Here is a 23,544-nt window from a genome sequence, read left to right as displayed (position 1 = left end):
GAATGGTAATCGAAGGCTAGGAGGAGCTAAAACTGTTGTTATTTTCTTTGCTGGTACTCCATCATCTGTGGCAAGAGCACTGTAAACAAACACCACAAATGCCATTAAAAACAAGAAAACAAAACAGTAAGATGCTCACAAAATAAAGGGAAAAATAATGAACAGAACATCTGTACCATGTGTTGGAAAAGTAAGAATTAGGCAACAAATTCTTAAGCAGAGCCTGAAAATCCAGTAAGTTTGGGGTTCACAAATGTTCCAAATTGTAGCAAATCAAAGGGCTCTTTTGAGGAACTAACTGTTCTGCTGCATCTGTTTGTACACATACTCACACATTTTCTAATTCATATGGATCACTGTTATTCTACCCACATTATAGTCAAATCAGTTGTAATTTTCATGTCCTGTGTGTATTGAAATCTGCAGAATGTTCTGCTCTTTGATACATATTTTTAGTGGCTATACACATTCATAGCTTTCATTGGCATTAAAAAATCTGGGATAGCAGACTGAATTTTGTTTATGCCATTTAATTATGTTTCTTTTTCCTTTTTTCCATGTCCCATTCCTTTATGGGGAAGGGACCAAAAGCAAGGTTGTATTGGAGACACACAAAGGGTCCCTAATATTGCTCTGAAGACAATGCTGGGTATGTCCCTGCTCACCTGTGGCGGCCATAAAGGCATAAAAGACACATTGATCTTCTTGAGAAAACATTCTTATTTAATGTTATTTTCCTTAGAATTTTCCCAAGAGTACATCTTTATTATCTTGCTGTTCTCTCAAATGGGATAAAAAGAACAGACTCACTATGATTTTCAATATTTTATTTGCACGTAGTATGTAATTGCATGTTGTTTGAAGTGGATCTCCTTGTGTTGAAAAAGCAGTGGAAATAGGCTGAATTGTAGATGTCTCTTATTCATTTATGGCTGGAGGTAGTGTGTTATTCCTATAGATATAAAATTATTTAACATTTAAAATTTTGACATATTCGTTTTTTTTTTTTTTTTTTTTTTTTTTTTAACCTGTATATTTCATACCTTTTAAATTGCATCATTTTCTTTAAAGCTACACATTTCAAATGATGAGTAGAACAAATATTCAAAGGGCAAATGGACATGCAGTCATCAATCAGGCAGTTAGTTATGAAAACACTATTCAGGTTTGTACCTGTAACTTATTATTGGTGTATAGATAAAGATGAAATGAAGTATGCTGACCAACAAGGAAGCCAAATCTCAAATTACCTGAAAATTCATCCTAGGATAATAAATTATCTCCTAAAACTTAAAGATGATATGGCATCTTTAAGGAGAAGACAGCTGGCAGTTCTTGTTGATTATATAGTATTTCTATAAACTCAACTGCAGAAATGGAATACTACCAGTTAAATACAGAAAGCATGACATGAAAATTATGTTCTTGTCTTGATATTTTTGCAATCAAAGACAGTTGGGAGAAGAATGTCCTGTAGGGGAAAAAATCCACTTCAAACAAATGAAACATTATATTTTGGAAATTTGGAAATAAAAATGGAAAAATTCAGCCAGCAACCACCAGAAAGAAAATTCTATTTTTACTAAAAAGCAAAAGCACTATTGGTATTTTCTGTGATGTTATTTTTATTTGTTCAAATATCCAATGAAACTATAAACAAAGTATTTTCAGTGGAAAGTATCCATCTCTAAATGTAATGAATTGATTGCAGTAAAGTCTTTTCTAATGTTCATTTTTTAAAACATGTTTCATGACAAAATGCAGTCTGAGAAAAGGTGCTTTTTGAGCAAATTTAACTATATGCATACTTCAGAATAAGAAAAAATAGTTAATTTTGATGAATCAAAATGTTCCATGCTCATATATACTAGATACGTTCCTTGTAACACCTTCAAATATGAAAATAAATCCCATATCATACCATTGGGTTTAAGAGTGTCCAGGCTTCCAAAGAGCATGACTGTAATCCTTGGAAAAAGATCAGAATGTGTTGAAAATATCCAATGATCCTGATTTTTAAATTATGAAGTTTTAAGGAACTTCATTTCAATTATTTGAAATAATAATAAAAATATTTTGGCACAGACTCCTTCAAGTGTTACATAAAGTTCATTTAGTGCATTTTATTAATTAGATTGCAAATAAATACAGGTTTGGTAAAGTTGTCTGTATTTAATTAAAAAAATACCTACATATCTCTGGGAAGCTTCTTTGTACAACACATCAATCTGAACAAACAAAACCTATATTCTTGCACTTGAAAGTACCACAGAGCCACAAGCCTGGTATCCTCACTTTTAATGGCAAGTGTATGTGTGTTCTGTCAGACCAAGCTATGTATTATTAACCAGAAAAAAAAAGTTCTCTGAGCAGTATAGCAAGTAAAGTCCCTTCCTGCTCTGTCTGTTCCCTGTATTTCCAGTTACAGTTACAAAGTCAAAATAATTACTCTGCTTTTCTGTAATTTCCTTGCAGCTCCTAGTTGAAATGAGTTAATAAGTCTTTTTCTTGTACTAAAAATTCTACACTGAGATGGCTTTTATTATTATTATTTTTTTATTTTTCCTGGAAATATCTTGACTCTTTGGAACCAAAACCCTCATCAAATTCATGTGCTTGCTATTTTATGGGAATATATGTTGAGAGAAGGTGCTTATTCTAATTATTTATTTAAACGTGTATAGCAAGATGTATCTTTTTTTTTTTTTTCAGTTTAATGTATTATTGCAAGTCACGTTAATGTACAACATTTTATTTACTCAGATGTATGAAATCAAAGAAGAAGGAGGAATTCTCAAAAAGTTAAATAAAATATGGTGCAAATTGACTGAACCTCTGCAGCCCCAGGTGCCACAAGAAAATACCAAGATGAAAAGCCTGTCTTACCCATTTTCCAGAGAGAAAATATATTTGTGAGTACTTCAAATTGTGAAGGGCAATGAAGAAAGCTGTAACTCATCATTTTACTGTTGTCATTTTTCTACTTTTTTTTTTTTTTTTTTTTTTAATTACAATTCAGAAATTCGTTGAGGTTGCAGCACTTCTGGGAATTGTGAAGAAATTTCCAAGTTGTTAGATTATTCCTGGATAATATTTCCAAGTGATAAAAGTATATGTCTGCATTAAACTAAATTTATTAAAGCCTGAGTAAATATATCTGAAATAAATAAACATGCTGACATGGAATTCAGTTTCAGAGGATTAACAGAAATCTAAGTTACTCAGAATTTTGTCAGTTTTACTTCCTTCTTCTAAGCAAGGCACTTGAAGTGGTGAAATAAAATATTTATGTTCTTAGCTTGAACTGTAAAAAATTTAGCAACAAATTCCTGATTAATTTGATAGTGATACTACTGCCTGTTTTGTAAAAAGAAAGAGCAAGTAGAAATTCAACAATACTTTTCCTCTTGATGCATTTATTACAGTCATTAAAACTTGGCTAGTAATATGCAGATAAGGAACTCTTGACATTTGCCCTTTCACTTGGAGTAATACTTATGGGCCCAGTTTGGTATTAAACATTCATTTTTTCCTCATAGTGGCTTCTTGTATTTATGTCTGATAAATAAAATTCAGTAATAAATATAATGAACCCCCGTAACATTTTTGTCCTCTCTGAAAATTTTAATTAATATAGTATAAAAGTAAATTTGATTGAGAGGATAAAATGAGAAGGCTAATTTCACATATGATGATTTTAAGGTTTGAGAGAATACATAATTGCAGTGGAATTTTTATTTTAAATCAAGCGAAATGTGGATGGGTTAGTCACATGGAAAAGAGTAATAGACATCTGCATTAGGCAATTTAAAACCTTGTAACATAACCACAAAATGTCATGAAGGGTATTTTTTAAAAAAAGATTAAAATGTCTGCCTTTGTAAACAATAGACAAATTGTCCTTACTAGAAAGGTAATTTTACAGTACAGTAGTTAATATTTCTTCAATGGTGCCAACCATCATTGCAATCCCAGTAGAATTCTGAATGAATGTCTTCAGGATATCGTTTAGATATTGAGAGGTACAGTATATCACGCTGTAATATTTCATTTACATTTTCTTTAAACATGTTTGTCTTCCTTACTGTGGTTTGTAAGTTAATGCTAAATCAAAATTGTGTATATTGTCTTACTCAATACTTCATCTTCTGAAAAAGTACCTGATCGTTTTGTCTCTCAACAATTTTAGGTATAACATTAGAGACAAAGACACGTTTTTTGACAATGCTACCCGCAGCCGAATAGTAAGTAAATGAAAGTAACATATTGAGTTCTCATAATGAATGAGGTTTACTTTAATAGTGAGTTTTGAAATTACTTTGCTAATTTCATCACTTTATTAATTTTGCTTTTCCCACAAAACAGTAAGCAGTCATAAGTATATAAGAAAAATTCTACTGGAGCTGCCCAGAAATACATATAGCCCAGTGGGAGTATGAGATGGTATGACAGGAAATGCTACTGACTCCTCCTCATTGTTAAAAGTTACCATTAAGCCCTACTTCCTTTCCTTTAAGCAGATTGTTTTTTTTTTTTTTTTTTTCCCATGAAAGTGCCTCCTCAACAATCATATAGCAGTTTACTATCTCCAGCAATCTTTGATGTGAATTCTTTTGTCATGTTCATGGCATAATGCTAGGTCTCCAGTAGGTTAGTGAGGCAGGATTTCTCTTTATGGATGTTATGCTCTCCAGCATGCTGTATCCATACTCGGGTTTCATAGATACAGAATACATTCTGATTACTAGAATGGGCATCTTGCACTTATACTTCCAAATGTTGAAGATAATTTTTATGTTGTTTTGTTTTGTTTTTACAGAGTTGGATTCTCTTGTGGTTTTCTATGGTGTAAAATACTCATTCTACGTGAAGTCCTTACACTTCACTTAGTTTTATAAGGATGTGACGTAGCAGGACTTAACCTACACATTACTGACAGAAAACCAACTAGGATGAACTGCCATAAAATCATTAGGTTTTAACTAGTAATCTCTACAGAAGTCTGTAATTGCTAAGTTAAATTTCATTGCTAGTTCTACAAGGAAAAGAATATTAAAAGACAATTTGTGTGTTATATGACTGTTCTCCTTTTCCACAGGTACACGAAATTTTGAAGCGCACATCTACAAAGGCCAGAAACAGCATGGGTAAGGATGGAAGATAACTATATATATTGTTTTAAAAGGAATTGCTTAGGAATTGCATATTGAGTATTTGTTTATCTAGCAGAACACAAGAGTATGCTGGAACATTTCCACAAAAAAATAGACACTGAAGGAAATGTGTTTTATGATGAAATATGAAGGAAATGTGTTTTCTGAGGAATAGAATCAGACTTTCTGGTCCACAGCTTAGATGGGACATGCTAATGGGAGTTTACTTTTCATTTTTACAGATGCAGGGTCTGGCACATAACTTGCATTTCACAAGTTATTATAAAATGGGATATGATTATAGTATGATCTGCTTTTGAATATGCAGATGTCATTTCCAATATATTGCATTATTTCTTCCAGGAACAGATTTTTCTTGATATTTCAATAGAATAATACATCTTTCCACATTATTCTTGTCACTACTTCTTTAAAAACAATGCCAATGAACTGAATAGTGAAATAAGTGAATTAACTATGACTGTTTTTAAGATACTGGGTGACATTTTTTGGGTAGCCCTGAAATATTTGGTGTTTTTTTTTTTTTTCTTTTCTTTTTTTCTCGAGGTTCAGAATATATACAGGTGTACTTACTCTCTTTTCATTACTCTTTCCTTTCTTCCATTGTGATATTGAAGCACATATCTCCCTTGAGTTGAAGATGTAACATTACTCTTCATCTGGCATGTTTTCTGAAAGTCCTTCTGTAAGCTTGACCACTTACGCCATGTCCTAGGATAATATACTTGCAAAGAATTAGCATCTAGTTTCCTGCAGAGTTTTGGTGTAGTTCACTGCAGTAAAGCTGCAGTAACAGATTTCATTGGTACAGCAGCTAGAGTGGAAAATAGATTAATGTAGGATTCCATGAAATAGATATATGTAGTTTTTAATCATATGAAAGAAAAAACAAAGCTGCTCTCATATCAACTTAGTATCAGCTAAAACCACTTGGTTTTGCCCAGAACAAACATTTAAATTTGGAATTATTAGTGTTTCCTTAAAAAAAAAAAGTAAATAAAAAGGAAAAGATGGAAGATGGTAAGAAAACATCAAGCATTCTTTTCCTCTCTTTTACGCTAAGGTGAAAAAGCAGTTTGATCCACTTCAAGCTCAGGTTAATTCAAGATTCGATTTGACATGAAGCAAATATTTTAATCCTTTAGTCTTCCCTGTCTTTCTGGTCAATAGCTTGAACATTAGTAAGCATTGTGTTTGACCAAATTCAGTAATTGTTTTGGTCCTCTGACATCGTCTCCCAAAAGTTCTATGCTTCTTATGTCTCTAAAGTTCTCCTTTTTCACTTGTCTTAAGAGCACTCATCATGACTAGTTTAAGAATCTCTTTAAGCATTTGTGTTTTATTCATTTTTTTCTAGGTTTTCATTATTTATTTTGCACAGGAAGTAGGACAGTGATGTTGGAACTATTTAAGCAGTCTTTAGTCTTCAGAAATCATAATACAATAGGAGGAAAGTAACAACACTTCAAAGACAATTGCTTATTGATTTTTACAGCTTTATTATTCATACAATTTTATTGTGTCTGATCCCACTTCTATAATGTTTTACAAAGAGGGTATATTTGTTTCTAGTATAACTCTGAATTTCTGAAGACTTTTAAAACCAGAATTCTTTCAGTAGAGGGCTTGACTTCGTGTTTGGATCAATGAACACAAAGATTTCCCAATTACATTAATGCATGTAGTGACAGGGTTATTTTTCCCTATACCAAGGGAGAAATTTATTGGAGATGCCTATCTAGCTTCTTCGCCAGAGATTTTTCCCAAAACATTTCAGAATAATAGTTGTATACTTTAACTATGGATTTTTTTTTCCATGAGTACTTTTTACTGGACATTGAAAGCATGGAAGTCTGTAATAAACTGCTGATCTTAACTTTAACATTCATCTTAAGGAGGAATTGTAATCACGTGCAGGTACTGAAAACAGAATGTCTGTTAGTCATAAGGCTCAAGAGCATGTAGGTGCTGTAATCTTTAGCTGGGGATTCAGTGGTAGTATGGGTTCAGTGTGAAGTGCTGTGTCCCTATATGTTCCTGTATCTTTCACCAGACCTCATGTTTGTAGTCTTTAGGACTCACCACTTTTTCTCCTGGTGTAAGCATCTTTCCAACATAACTATGGATTTGTTGAGCACAAACTGAATAAAAAAAAAGGACAGGTTGTCATCTCAGAAAGATGGATGGACCTTGTGTATTTATACGAGGAAGGATAGAAAAAACAGTGCTTGATTCAGTGAAAACTAGACATGGTACAACGTTAATTGATGGAGAGTAGTAGGGGTTTCCTGCTCACAAAGTTATGTGAAAGTTTTTTTTTTTTTTTTTTTTTTTTTTTTGGTTTGTTTTAAATTATTTTATTGTTTGTGTGTGTCAGTGGGAATTCGTGGTTCTCATAGTTATCGAGCTTCAGGAAGGACTTCCCAGATATTTTCCTTTTTTGTCACATGCCTCCTTGCAATCAGGATTAGAAAGTAGTCAAAACTCTCTACCACACTAGTTCACTCAAGAAAAAGCACTATACTGAAATGAGCTTTTCTGTGATAAAATATTTTCCATAACCAAGTATTTCTGTGTTGATAGATACTCATCTTGACATTATATTGAATGTCTTCAGCTTATGCACTGTCATCAAATTACATCTGTAATATCCTTTTTTTGCTTAACTGTGCCTAGCTGTTGATTTTTTTTTTTTCTTTTTTAGGTATTAACACATTAATAGCAAACAATGTTTATGATGCAGCATACCCACTTCATGATGTATGTATATCCAATTAAAAATCTAGTTTTCTTACGGTATCACTCATGGTATCACATGGTATCACTATCAGTACATAAACCTTAAAGTTTATTGCCTATGACAATGAAAATGTATACTAACATTTTAAGTATGTAATTACAGCATCAAAACTTTTACACAAATACATTTCATGTTGTGACAAAAGTAAAATCAACTATGTAGGAACAGCTGAACAATCTATTATTCAATTTTATGTTTTTACATGTTATTGAATGATTTTCTTTTTCTAGGGTGAATATGAAGGCCAAAATGATGACATGAATGAAAGAAAGGTAAAGTACATTGCAAAATTAATTTCATATTAGATTTAATATGCTAAACGTGAATTAACGTCCTAAATGCTATAAAAAAAATAGCCAGCATTCGGTCAAATAAATGCTTTTACAAATGCATGTAATATATGTTATAATGCTTATTTTCTTCTGCACGTTAAATTTGTTTGTAAGACTTTTTGTGTAGTTTATTTTATGAAGTAGTTCAGTAAATTTAACTTTATATTTACATCTTGAAGTGCTTCAAGTTTTCCTACGCAGACACAGAGATTTTTCAATCTGTGTGCAAAAGCAATAGTTGACAAATAACTTATATGATTATTTTGTTTATGTAACCAGACGATACTATAGATGGATAGTTACTAGACCAAACCAGAGCTGGTTCATTTGATTGTGCATTCACTTAAATTATATGCAGTTTCTAAAACTCTGCTTCCAGTTAACTTGTAAAGAAAAAGTTTCTTGCTATCAAATGACTTTTGAAAATACGTGTACATCACCCACCATCTGCAAAAGAGAAATGGATGCATGATCAATTCAGACTGTATTTAATACATATGCTTACTACTTTTGCTAATAAGCAGAAACAGTTAATTAATGGAATTCACTAAGATCCATTCCATACTGTTCTTCAATGTTTGCTTATTTTTTCCTTCATATACAAGCAATAGGATAGTAAATGAAGAGGGAAAATTGTAGGGAAATGGGAGATGGAAGGATGAAGTAAAAGAGAATGTCTGAATGCCTAAAATATTTACAATATTAGAAATTAAATTGTATATATTCATGCTGACTTGTAAATAATTTCATAAATGTTTTTAAGTATGTGGTATTACATATTAGTATGTGTAATCTGTTGCGTGAAGGAGACTTAAGAAAATCACATTCATTTGACAGAATACTCAGTGTAGTTTCTGAGTGTAATTGCAACAAGTGGTGATTATAACAACATTTGAAGTGAAAAATTAGTTTGGAGATCACGCAGGTAAATTTGATTTCTCCAATGCTGAGTGAGTAAAAATTTGAAAACATAATGTTCTTTATAGTTTTTGTTAAATAGTGCCATTCAGCCACTAGATGTCTTAATGTACCGTATACAATTTAATTTTGCTATTTGAACCTTCATAAAAAAAAAGATAGATGAAAAACAACCATAGAGAAGCTTGTATACTTATGTCTATAGTTTTGAACATTTTGTTCATGAAGAAATTGCCTCTGGGTAAGTGATAATGGTGATACAATAATGGACACTGAAAGTCAGATCCATGGTTTATTCACTTACAAGGTTAGCAAAAGTTTTAGAGAGAAGAAAGTAAATGAACATTAGTCAATGGAGAAAGATTGGTTAATGTGGGAAAGGGGGAAAGAGGGTTTAAAAGAACTAGTGTCTGGAAAAAGTATTCACCATACCAGTTACATTTCGTCTGCCTTCTTTTTATCATGCCTATTAGACTCAGTTATGAAGTGTTAAGTATTAAAAACATGAAAGACTCTTTCCAGAAATATTTCATTGATTATTCACATATGTCTCTGCTGCCTAGCCATTGAATCTGCTGTAGTATTTCTATGCATAACATCATCTGTTTTCTATCTGAATCTAATAGACTCAGTGTTTAATTTCCTGAAAAGCCCTGATCAAGTTTGAAGGAAAGGGGGGCATTTTTATGCATTTTTTCTCCTGCCCCTTTTCGTTTTATCCATTTAAACTTATCTATGTCTTCCATTTCACTAGTCTGTAGTATCAACCCAGAGAATGATGAACTGAGACTGTCTGAGGTACTTAGGTCAATAACGCAGCAGAAGTAATTAAGGTTTATTTACCAGTTCATAATACAAAAGGTTAATACCTACTAAAACCCTCATTAGAATTTCTTTGGAGAAAATGCCCTGTGAAACATTACTTTTGTCACATCCTATGAGAATATAATCCCCTGTTTTCCTAAGACTGTTGATTAGGGTGAAGGAATTTCCCTGTTCTAGTGTGATTTCTGCTGTAGAAAAAATATTTTTAAGAAAGTTATTGCACAGCAGCATGGTAATAATTTGCCATGAGTATAAACACTAACTTAGTTTTGTAACCCACTGGCAATTTGTAACCTTTCATTACTAGGAATGTGTATGACATAAAGAAATACACGAGGAATTTCTTACATATCTAGGAATTACATTCTTAACATATACTACAACAACATCACTTGATTATTAGAAGCAGATTGAAAAGTGTTATTATAAATTTACAGAAAGTACTGCTTTAAGTAAAACTGGTAACATACAATAAACTATATTACAAAAAAAAAAAAAAACATAAAAAATGTGATTTTTTATGAAAATAAATTGTAAGTAATTCTGTGGAGTAATGTCAAGGAGTGATTTTAACTAGATAACCACAAGTATTCATATGAAAATATCAATCTGGCAGCCTGGCATATCCTCTTCAACTCCTACTGAAGCCAAAGAAAATCAAAAGTAGTTTCATTATTTCTTTCCACAGGTGCAAAGCATTTTGTAAGACTGTGCTCTGTAACAGCAATATTCTATATGCTAATAGTCTACACTCCCTGAATCTCATTGCTGAATTCTCAATTACTTCAGCAGAGTAGGGTAAACTCCTTAATCTAAGAAGAGAAAGTAATATGGGCTGGATCATTAATGAGTACACATTGGCATAGCTCCATTCCCTCAAATGGTTGGAAGCCAATTTCCATATTCCAAATGATAATAATTAGGTGGGTATATGTTTGTGGGATCCAGATCTTAATTACTCCCTTGATATTTATTCAGTTCTTTCACATAGCTTCTGTGGGAGGAGAGGCATTATAAACACTAGAAAAAATATGATGTGCTGCTAGCTGACAGATGCTACTATTGATAACTGCAAAAACTATATGTACTTTGTAACCAAAATCACCACCAGCTTTTGCATACTTACATAACTCCATTGTGCAATAATCTGTTATGAATGAAAATAAATAGTAACATGCTTATTAAGCATCTATTTTACAGGTAGAATTAAGGTTTGAAATCTAGGGTGCTGTTAAGCATATAAGTTCCACATATTGCACACTATGAAAAAATCTATATCTTGTTTAATTAGTGTGTTGTCAAATTAGACTATTGTCTAATTAGTGCTTTTGAGTATCTATGAACCATTCCGCTGTTTCTGTAAAGAAAAAAAAGTGCAAATATTTAATTTAACTTCTCTGCAGAATGTACTCTATACATACCTGGTTGTGTATTTGCATGCATGTATTTCTTGGTTTGTCTTCCTCCCCAGCGTTTTTTAAACTTATTGCCTGATTGTATCCAAAGCTGTCAGAAAACTAGAGGTCTCCAAGGTATTAACTCTGTATTTACGTTGCTCCACATTAACTACAATTTCCATGAGACAAGCAAGGGACAGTCAGTTAGTGCTCACAACAAGAGAGCAACTAAGTGTGAGGTTGTCCCTTGGGTAACAGCAGAGATTCTACACAGAAACTCATTCTTAAGACACAATTTCATCGCTACTCCAATTGTACTACAAAAGATGCAGTGCCTTATTTTAAAGGAACTGATGTTACCTCTCATATGTTACTCTTTCTTTCTAGGCCCTCTCCACTTTTCAGAAAATAGGAACAAAAGGCTTGATATCTGTCTTTTTGGATGAAGTCACGGTGTATTTTACTACACCATGTTGTGAAGTATAGATTGTGATTCATAATCTATAAATAGTGGTGCTATTTGTTTACTTTCATTTATCATCATTGTGTTTTTTTTGTTGTTGTTGTTGTTGTTGTTGTTTTGTTTTTTCATGCAGTCTGTACTTCAAGAAATAGTTTTAAATGAGTATGTTTTCTGAGACTTCCTCTAGACCTTTCACAGCATAAAAATGTGAAAGGAATACAAACAGTTCAGGTGATTCCCCAGAAAATATTCTCTTTTTTTTTCAAGGCACTGCTGTGATTTTTATTTTCCTCTAAAGTTAAAACATGGTGAATAGTCATTTGTTAACTGATGTGTCCTCTGAGCCACCTTTGGTCTTCACCTAATTCTGGAAAGCTTAATTGTTGAAAGTCTTTTCTGTATTAATAAAAAATGCATACACAGTTATAAAATGTACTGCTATCACATTAACTCTTTTGCCATATTTTTCATCAAATGGGAATTTCTATCCAGCAGCTGACTTTTGTTTCAGAACAATGTGATGACTTTTATACCATAATTACTGATTTCCTTTCCAGCCTCTTCTGAAGTACTGTCAAAGGTTTCTTTTTTTTTTCTTTTTGAAAGCTCAGCAAGCCTGTGTCACACAGATCACAGCAACAAAACAGAGAATGAAGACTATCATGAGTCCCTTGATTATGGTAGTTGTGTGTATTGTGGTAAATATACAACAGGTTCTAAAATGTTTCCTTTTATCCCTATTGCCTAGCATTTTTTTTTCTTGATTTTTTTTTTTTCTGTGTCATAGTAAGAAATTTCTGTAAGATTTGTTCCTTCTTTTGTGCTGTTGGTAGGTGGTGGGTGAATCTGAAATTCCAATAGTAACCATTTAAACTGGTGTGTGCATGTGCACCATGAGGAGAGAAGGGACTTTTATATGGAGTCCACTAGGTATAATAGCCTCAGGACCTGTGAAGAGAAGCAGACCTTGGCACATTTTTTTACCATTTAGTTATGTTTTTACATATCAGTTACTGGTTTTGAGTTCTTTCTGTTTCTTTGCCTGGTAGCTGGAAACACTGCTCTGTACTTACCTATGGTATAATTCCAGCCATTAAATAAATTACATCATAGAAGATTGTGACTCTGTAAGTAGAATTATTTCTAGCATCTTTCCAAAGATTTTCATGAGACCACAGATTTTTTCTTCCATTTAAGTCCTTATTCTTAACATCACTATTTAATAAATATTGTTTGGAGGAGGTAGGTATGTGGAGAAAAGGTTTGTATACATGCTCTTGCATTGCTGGTGTGGTTGGAGTCTTCTATACCTGCCTGGAAAATAAACTTGGAATTTTATGCCAAAGTACAGAAAACTTTTTTTTTTTCTACATATATTTTACCTCTTAGACAATGTTTGTAAAAACAAATGGGAACACTTACTTCAAGTTAATTTTCTTTCTTTTTCTCTCTCTCTCTTTTTTTTTTTTTTTTTTTTTTAGTTGCTGTATCAAGAATGGGCAAGATATGGAGTATTTTACAAGTTTCAGCCTATTGACCTCATAAGGTAACATCAATATTTATGGTACACTAAGGGACCTGATTCTTATCTGATACAGATTAGTAAAGTTCCCGGCAGTTACATCAATAAATGAAATCTTGGATCAATCAGATCATTGAAAATAAAATTTCTCACTGTTTTTCTGTGGTTCTGATGATAGCTTACTTTACTAAACAATAATGTGCATTTGTTTCTGTATACCATGTTATCCTGGAGGCATTTCAGGATAATATTTCAGATTACCTTAATGAATTTTTATTTGAGATTGTGATCAAAGGCTGGTGTATAATCAGAAGCTAGTGTTTACAACACGAATCAGTATGAAAGTATTTGACAGTTTTGATTTTTTTTTTCAATTCTGGTTTTACAAATTTTATTCATCTGAACACATCCATATGTGTTCACAATGGTTTGGTATATTTTGAATGTTAATATTTAGGTCATGCATCAAACATAGAAGTTAGGCTTAAATACAGACAAAACAATTCCATTTTTTTTTTTTTAAAGGAACTTCCACGATACCTCTACAAAAAAAAGGAAAGAAAGAATCAAATAAACAGTATTTGTTGTGTGCTAAAATACCAGATGAACAAAACAAATATTTGGAAAATGTTTGTGAAAACTGCTGGCTGGAAATAATCTTTCATAAAATAACTGTCTTGGAATAAATAAACTGTGATATTAACAAATAAACAACGGAAAAAAATATTTATTGATAATTTTTATAACTGAGAAAGATGATATTTCTTAGTGTTTATTTTTTGAATAATCAAACTCCAGATAGTCTTTATTATACAATCTGACCTAAGTGATTAGCTGCAAAAGCTGGTGTTAGTAATATGGATAAACAATAACTTTTACAAAATATATTAATTATATTTTGAGTTAAAGTTCTGAAAAGCACATAGTTTTTCAAAGACTTAACTATTACATTCTTAACATGAGCAAAATTGAACTGTGACATGTTTCATATTGGCAAATGGAAGTGAGACTATCTCATCTTGGTTTGTATCAGGAATAGCGTAGCCAACAGGACCATGGAGGTGATCGTCCCCTTGTACTCTGCTATGGTGAAGCTGCATCTCGTGTACTGTGTTCAGCTTTGGGCCCCTCACTACAAGAAGGGCATTGAGACCTTGGAATGTGTCCAGAGAAGGGCTACAAAGCTGGTGAAGGACCTGGAACACAAGTCCTATGAGGAACAGCTGGGGTTGTTTAGTCTGGAGAAGAGGAGGCTCAGGGGAGACCTTATTGCTTTCCATACCTACGTAAAAGGAAGATGTGGGGAGCTGGGGGTAACTAGTGATACAACTAAAAACAGATAACTAGTGATACGACTAGAGGGAATGGCCTCACGTTGTGCCAGGGTAGGTTCAGGTTAGAAATTAGGAGACATTTGTTCTCAGAAAGAGTAGTCAGGCATTGGAATGGATTGCCCAGGGACGTGGCGGAGTCACCATCTTGGGGTGTTTAAGAAAACATTGGATATGGTACTTAGGGACATGGTTTAGTGGGTAATTTTGCTGTTTGGGGGCTGGATGGACCAGATGGTCTTGGAGGTCTTTTCCAACCTTAATGGTTCTGTGATTCTGTGATCTTTATGAAATTCTGCAAGACTTCAAAATTTCCCCTTTTTTGCCATAATATTTTTGTGTGAGAGTTACATACTTTTTCACTACTGGTTATTTGAGGCTAGGCTACTCTATGAACTAGGTAAGCTCAAAATAGTATTAAAGTACCTGGTATGTTCTTAGTAAATATTACAAATGTTAAGTTAAACTGTGACTGACAGAAGGAATTCTTAAATGTTACTAGACCTGTCAGAGTAGCTGAATTAAAAACAAAGACACATCTGCTTGTACTCCGTCTTCATTTGTATCTTGCTGTCCCCATTATGATGTTTCACTATACTGGTACGATTTCATAGATGTTCTGTGGTTTAAACTTCTGTGAGAAAGAAAGAAGGTCCAGATGTGTAATTGATTCTCTTTTCTCAGAGTTGATTTTTCTTGCTTTTATATTTCTTCCTTTGCTAGACTGAAAGTTTGACAGCTACCACTAAAATAAATGTGTTTTTTTATCTATAGTTAATGTTAGGATTTGGAGTGTATATACCTGAAAAATTACCACCCTTTTCTTTCGACAGCTAGGTTTTTGCACCTCTGTACTGGGGAGTGGAGGGAAGGGATGGGGGTATAAGCTTAAACAATATTTGCATCCTCAAGTTAATTACATTTTTTAATCTAATATTTTAAGACAACTTGTAACAATGTATATCTTTTAAACTATTCCTGTTCACCTTTATTCGTTAAGAATACAAATGGAAAGTCATTCTTTAACCTAAGATGCTTATGCTAACATGGCACTGTAGAATTCTTATAAATCATTCCCATTACCTTTCTACTGTCCATGGTTACAGGTTTCTAAGTGACTATACACCAAAGCTTGAAAATCTGTATGTGTTATACTCAGTCTAGACACAAACTGGGATTATTTGAGGTCCTTGTTAAGGTTTGATATGCTGAGGGAGTGTTAATTGTATAATCAGTCTTAGAGTATTTTCATGTTCTTAAAAAATATGAAATTAAAAAGAGAAGGGAAAGAGGGAAGGGAAGGGAAGGGAAGGGAAGGGAAGGGAAGGGAAGGGAAGGGAAGGGAAGGGAAGGGAAGGGAAGGGAAGGGAGGGAAAGAGAAAAGATGGGGCATTTTAGCATTTACTCAGAGTTCCATTCACTCCTGTGTCTTTATCAGTAAAAAGTATTTTGCTCTGTTTTTATGCATCTCTTTGGGGTACAAGGAGAAAGTAATTTTGTATCCTAAATTAAGATTTCTATTCTAAATGCAATGGCAAATGAGGAGGGCTTCACCAGTTGAGAACACAGAGGGTTTTGCATATTTCTATTCTACAGCAAAACAACTTCATTTAACCAAAATCTTAGAGTGTTATCCAAATGCTTTTTTCAACTCCAGCATGCTTGGTGCCATGAGCACTTCCCTGTTCCGGTGCCAGATCACCCACTCAGCAAGGAACCTTTTCTAATATCCAACCTGAACTTTCCTTTGTGTCCTCTCACTGGTCACCAGAGAGAAGAGATCAGTGCTTGCCTTTCTGCTCCCCCTCATGAGGAAGCTGTAGGCTGTCTATAAGCTCACCCCTCAGTCTCCTCTTCTCTAAGCTGAACAATCCAAATGACTTCATTCACTCTTCATATGTCTTGCTCTCAAGACCCTTTACCATCTTTGTTGGTCTCCTTTGGACACTCTCTAATAGTTTTATATCCTTATATTGTGGTGCCCCAAACTGCCCATAGTACTTATGGTGAGGCTGGACCAATGCAGAGCAGGACAATGGCTAGCAACATTGTGCTTGATGTACCCCAAGGTACAGTTGGCTCTTTCAGCTGTCAAAACACACTGTTGACTCATATTCAACTTGTGATTGTCAGGAATCTCCAGATCTCTTTCCACAGGGCTGGTCTCCATCCTTTCATCCCCTCGTCTGTGCATTCAGCAATGATTGCCCCATCCCAGGTGCAGGATCTGGCACTTGCTTTTGTTAAACTTCATACTTGGTGATTGCCCAACCCTCTAGTCTGTCAAAATTTCTCTGCAAGGCCTTTCTGCCCTTGAAAGTGTCAAGTCAAGCACAGCTAGCTGTATTTTTAATTGTGGTGGAGTTTTTTCAAATATTAGTTCTTTAAGGTCCCAGCTCATCAGCTTCTTCAAACCCATCCCATTTTTCATGTTTTCATTTCTATTTCCTATTGCTAGGACTTCATCTAACTTCTTTATATCTAACAACCTACATTATCCATTGCATGATTACTTCCAAAGCTCCAAGTGCCTGTATATACTTACCATGATGTAAAGCCTAAAAGTGGGAAGACATGGTCATTGTAAAGATTAAGATCATGTATAAGATAACTCTTTTTGCAGGAGTTAGTGGGAAAGTGTGTTAGACAAAATATTATTTATAGAATACAGCATGTAAATCAAAACCCTGGAGTTTTTTTACTCAAACTGTCTGCCTAGTATATCTCTCCTTTCCTATTTTAAACTATGTGTTTCTTTTGTCTGGAAAATTGTTTTAACTTTATTTGTAATGAATTCTGGGACTTCACTGCAGCATGTACATTTTGAACTAGCTCTTGACAGAACAGTCATCTGTTCCCCTCTCTTTGTGCATTTGAATGCTGTCTTCTTAAAGCGTGGCAGCCAGTAGCTTCAGTAGCTTTCTCTGATTTTTTTTTTTTTTTTTTTTTTTTTTAAGCAATGACAGACCTCTGATATTCAGAAGGTTGTTTGTCTCAGTTTTGAATACTGTTGCATTCATTTCCACCGTCTTGGGGCCTGTGTAGTGGTGTTCAGTGTAAGCAATTGGACTCCAAAAGTGATTTTACCATTTTGCCTCTTTTCCTTCTTAATTCTTTCATCAGTTTTCACCACAAAAATCAAAATGGGTATATCTGCTTGCCCTACTTAGAATAGAGCAGTTTTAAAGGAGTGATAAAATAAAGAAGGGAGTTCTGCAGAAATAGTGGTTTTATTGTCTTAGAGATAAATGTTTGCTCCTTACAGAAGTGTAATTAAGATCTATACTTTATACAGTATTCTCCTAACTGTGGCCAACCATTCTGGTCAATGCATTACCAAATCACTGCTTCCATCACCACAGCTCTTTGTAGCCACATCTGCATATCTGGAGACAGAACACATCTTTCCACATAAAGCCTGAAACTGCAGGAACGTGAAATTAAAGGTCTGTGGTGCATTCACTAATTCCAGAGGTACACTTAAATGTTGCTCAGTCATTGTGTTAACTCTGTGGCTATTTAACCTCTAAGTGCAATTTTTCCTGTATATTTTCCTTGCTCTGCTTCCCTGTCACCCTTCTGTTATCATTGTGAATTAACCTAACCAAATGTCCAATCTTTACTTTTTATACAATGCAGCCACTTTGGTAAAAAGCAACCTTTGATATGTGGTTATCTCAGATTGGGGTTGAACAACGCTTTCTAATGCTTACCTCAAAGCTAAGCCTAATCAGTCCAGACTAATATCTTGGGAGAGTGATGCATGTATAACTCACTGGTGGGCTGGCTGACCCAGCAGGTCAGTCTTACACTTCCCAGATCTTCAGCGAATATTTATATATTCTCTAAAAGCCAGGTTTCAAAGCAGAGCGCAATGAGGCCTGCCTTATATATACAATCAGCCAACTGAAAATAGTGAGCATCTAACACCCTCCTGCAAGGGTCATATGCCTATCACTAGCTCCCATAAGGCTGCAGAGAGGAAAGAAAACACCATGGTAGCTAGGCAGGGTAATACTCAGTTGCTAATGCCTGAAGAATAGTTATGTTATGAACTGTTCTCTCTGCTGAAGCAACTGTTGGATCAGGTGGTTATTTTCCACCTTCTCAATAACAAATCGTTTACAGCATGTGGTCTGCACACTATTAAAATTCTGAGCTTTTCTCTACCTGGCAGTTTGATTGCTTATTTAACAGAAATGCGTTTTCAGTGGAAAACTATCATGCATCAGGTTTAGTCTTTGATTCTTTTACAGTCTCTTTTCTTCACTAGGTGCCAATGGGGCACTCATTTTCAGCGGGGGGGGGAGAGGGTTTCTTTCCCTTTGAAGGAGAGGGGAAGGAGAGGGGAGCTTGCTTTTTTTTCTGGCAGTAGTCATCAGTGTGTTTAGGGTGTTGTAATTTCCTGCTTAGTCTGGTAAATTACTGTAGGATTTTTCTGACACAGCACAGATTCATGGGGTCCTGGAGAAGGTTCCCTTTTGCCAGGTGGGTAATGAGAGTAAAAAACGGTTCTTGATAAATGACTCCATTCTCATACAGAAATATGTGAACACCATGCAAGTCTTCCCTGACTGTCTTCAGCAGATGTATCTCCAACATTCACAAAGACGCTGTATCTATATACAAGGAACTCTTTATTAGGAAAAAGAGGAGAATGCAGCTTTAAGTTTGGGAAAGTGCAGAAATTGAACAAACATAGCACTAAGTACAAGAATGCCCATGAATTCTACCAGTAATTTTGACAGTAGTCCATCCATCTCGTTTCCAAACCTCTACTGAGAATGTACCCTGGGCACATCTTCTTGCTCTTGCCCTCTTGCACTTCAATTCCAACATCTTTTTATAGTTTCAAGGAACTCTATAACAAAGATTTATTCCCACCATAGGTTGTGTTCACCTTGCAGTTCATCATCATTTCAGCACTAGGTACAGCAGGAAATACTATGCCAGCATCCAGTCAGCCTTCATTTTGTCCTTTTTGCCAGTTTTTACCAGCAGAGACCTTCCTAGAGGAAGTGAGAAGAGATGGGAACCTGTAGCAGATTCCTGGGTATTGAGAAAGGAACACTTTCTCCATCATTATAATTTTTTCCCCTTTCTAGTGTCTGTGATCTCATTACCGCTCATGACCTCCCATTTCTGACACCTGTGTGATCTCTTTACCAGTCATGAACTTGTTTTATTTATGAATGAACTTTTACATCATATTATATACACATTAAATGGACTGCTTGTTAGATGCTTGATGCAAGGGCACATTTATCAGCAGTTGTAGGGACTTTCCCCTCCATCCTTGGAACTTCTCATCACAGGGTTCACACAAGTGCTCCAGTCTGTGTTATTTGCAAAGTAGAGAGTTATGCTCATGACGCATAAATCACTGAAGAATTTGTCTTCCATTGTTCTGCTTTGTGCAGGCCTGTGAATGGATTGAAATGATTTACATACAGCTCCACATTTCTGAGTCCTCGCTAGTCCTGTAGGAAGTGGTTCTCTGTTTTGGCAGGAGCCTGGTCTTATTTATTGGTGCTTGTATGTAAGATGGAATTTCAAACTATTAAGTTTGTATAGCAATATTGAGGAAAACCAGATCCCCACTTTCTGATAAACATAATTCCCAGGCTTCAGGTTACTTTCTGAGCACTAAGATCCTTGTTACCACCCAGATTCCTCATTTCATCTGTGGGATTTTCAAAAACCAGATTCAGCAGAAGATGTGCACTTGTACATCAGGACTTATACAAAGGATGACTCTGAAGGCTGAAGATATTGCTGTGCAGCTTCCTGGTGGCTCCCTCTTAGCTTGTGCAGTTTTGTAAGCAGCTAGAAGTCTGTTTTGTCTGTGTGCAGAACTGTCTTAGAATTAGTTGCTTAGTGCCTATATGATGTATTAACTTCAAAGCAAGAAGCATATTAGCATATTTCTTAATGGAATTAAGTGATAGGCCCTAATTCAACTGTTATCTTTAGAATTGACATCAGTATACTTGACAGGAAACAAAGTTCTTTTAAACTGGAGAAGGAAAAGCCAGAGGTAGCAGGTACATTTGGAAACAAAAGAGGAAATCTTACAAATTTGTATATCCAAACTTAAAATTATTGGTAAGTATCTAAAAGTTAATGTGTCTGAGAACTGCAGGGAGAAGAAAACAGCAATTGAGTGGTAGCATTTCTGCTTTTCTTTTAAAACTCTCTTGACACCTTAATCACGGTAGGAATTTTTGGCTATGGGATGTTGGATGAGAGGAGGTCTTTTTCTGACTTCCTGAACACCAAGCAGGGTTTAAGACCAACCCTTTTCATTTGGTTTAAAAGTATACCCCAGTATTAAGACTTTTTTGTATGAGACATCCAACCATCTATACAAAAGTTTCATTAGAACAGACCATAGCTTTGTTTGATTCAGTAACCTGTTTCCAACAGTTGACAGAAACAAGATGACAAGATTAAGACTGGGCACTGTGCAACAATTGTTCCCTGAAAAGACCAACATAAGGAAGGTTTCCAACGTGATAAATATTTGAACTTCTACAGTTATCACAGAGAACAGAAAATAAACATCTTTAATGCAATATGGAACGGGTGATGACTATTACTGTGTAGTCTTGGTTAAATAGTTGCAGTTAAAATGCTGAAACAACAATGAGCAAAACATCTTGTATGCATTTAATTACTCTTGCAGGGTGCATTTGATTTTTTTTTCCTATTTGTCATAGTCTCAGAAGTCTTGAGGACTGTCAGTCTAAATTTTAATTTAAAAAATAAATTTATATAACTCTCTTATTGTCTCAAACCTGCAAGAGGAAAGTCTAAAGAATGACTGCCTCAAGTTATCCAATAAGATCATGGCTAACAAATAATTTATTATACTTTTTTGGAAAATTATATGTCTATGTTTTAACCACTAGATGGTGTCTATCTGAAAGTAGTGATATTCGTAGTGCCATCTAAAGCAAATGCATTAAATTAATTCAGAGGCTCTAGTGAGGCCTACCTATATGAATCTGAAAAGCAAGACAGCTTTAATGAAATATTACATATTATAAATTAAATTTATTTATGAAAAGAAGTCAGTATCTGAGCTTTAAACTTCGTTAACCTAGATGATATAAAAATCATGGAAATTACCTGGAGAATACCAAAGATTAGGAAACTGTGAATATCAGTGACCTTGTACTTGTTCTGAGTATAAACCTTAGCAAATGTGTCAGGGAAGAAATGCTAGGTAACCTCCCTGCCAGTCTAAAAGAAAAGCTGATTCTCTATATCATATTATATAGATTACTCCTTATTTGTGGGAGCATGTAGAGTTTATTATTAGAGAAAAAAAAAAAAAGTGATATGTATAACTGAATAAATTTAGTTCTTACATGTAACCTCACTTGGTGGGCTGAAATGCTTCTGCAGTGAAACTGTATTCCCTTCCTCATAGGTAACCTTTACTGATTCACTGTAGTGTTGACTCAGCCTCAAGTAGCCTCAAGTAGCTAGGCTACCTGTTCTGGATTATGAGTTTGCCAGATTTGGAGGGCTAGTGACATTTCTGATTGATTTGTCAGGTTTTGACTGATTTATCAGGAGACATAATAGTTCATAGGTTGTCTTACATGAGTTTTCAAAACTGAGTGTTGGGGCATACACCGCATTACTGCTCTTGCTAAAAGTGTCTGTCTTAAGTAAAGACTTCATAGCATAGTCTCATAGACATGTAGAGCTTTTGCAGGCATAAAATGTGACAGACAAATCCAGACATCCACGGAATAATGTAATCAGACACTTAATCCTTTCAAACACTGCATAAAGTTAAGGACTGCTAGTACTGCACACAAAAAAACTGTATGGATTATTATTATTTTTTTTTAATTTTTTTTTAATGTTACTGCATATCACATTCTCTTCATGTGTAGCTTTCCAGTAAAAGGTCTCTAGGCATAAGGAACACTCAACAAAGGACATTCACAAGTCCAAAAACACTCTGTGGAAGCACTGAAGTTCTGTATTCTCCTGTAACAAATGGGGAACTCAGTTACAGTGCTTCTGACTAACCAGCAACATGTTGCTTGCTTACGCAATTGGTAGGTAGTCAGCCTTGACTTCTGTCTCAGTCATAGTACATGTATAATTACTATGCTTCTATTGTTCTTGGAATTACAGTCTGTAGCCAATGGGTTTTTACAGTTTATAATCCATCACCACAAACTATGCTCTCTCAGCTGTATTATGAATATTTCTTGGAATGGGAGCAATAACGATTGTAAATCTGCAAAGCTCAGTGAGTGGCTTGTCTCGGTTTTATTTCTTTACAGGCTAAGGTTTGATCTTTTGCTATTTTAAATTACTGTTAATACCTGAATCCTGAATTTTTATTCTATACACTTTTCCTGGGTATTTTCAAAACATTAGAATCTGAGAACTGAACAATTGCCTGCCTGTACAGAAATCACCTTCCTTCTCCCTAACCAGTAACCTTTAACTGTTTTGAATAGTGATTATTTCTGAAAAGCCAAGAGACTGTTGGAAAGCATAATCCTACAGTTAATTTCAGTAGTTTCAAAATGTCTGCTCTCTAAGGAGTTCCAATATTTTGTCTTTTTTTTTTTTTTTTTTTGGTTGGTTGGTCGTTTTATTTTTCATCCTATAATGGATCACAAAACATATTTCACAGTGCCATATAAGAAAATATAACTGGTAGAATCTGTAATTTAGTCAGGTTTGTCTCCAGGCTTCAGGTACCTTTTGGAGGAAACAGAAAATGTTTGTTAACTAATGGTTTCAAATG

At 34.5% G+C, this 23,544-nt stretch overlaps 1 protein-coding gene across 1 annotated transcript in view; it reads left to right on the top strand.

Annotated features, from left to right (window-relative positions):
- ANO2 (anoctamin 2) overlaps positions 1-23,544 on the top strand; it is a gene marked incomplete at both ends in the record, with an annotated part of 184,700 nt that overhangs the window by 29,933 nt on the left and 131,223 nt on the right. The window contains 6 exons of the mRNA XM_084296494.1: positions 2,764-2,912; positions 4,190-4,244; positions 5,099-5,147; positions 7,879-7,934; positions 8,205-8,246; positions 13,391-13,455. Coding sequence (XP_084152620.1) covers positions 2,764-2,912; positions 4,190-4,244; positions 5,099-5,147; positions 7,879-7,934; positions 8,205-8,246; positions 13,391-13,455 — 416 coding nt within the window. The remainder of the gene's footprint in view (positions 1-2,763; positions 2,913-4,189; positions 4,245-5,098; positions 5,148-7,878; positions 7,935-8,204; positions 8,247-13,390; positions 13,456-23,544) is intronic.

The sequence above is a fragment of the Netta rufina genome (assembly GCF_964035555.1).
Source record: "Netta rufina genome assembly, chromosome: 1".
Classification (NCBI taxonomy): domain Eukaryota; kingdom Metazoa; phylum Chordata; class Aves; order Anseriformes; family Anatidae; genus Netta; species Netta rufina.
This window is presented reverse-complemented; position numbering and strand designations above follow the sequence as displayed.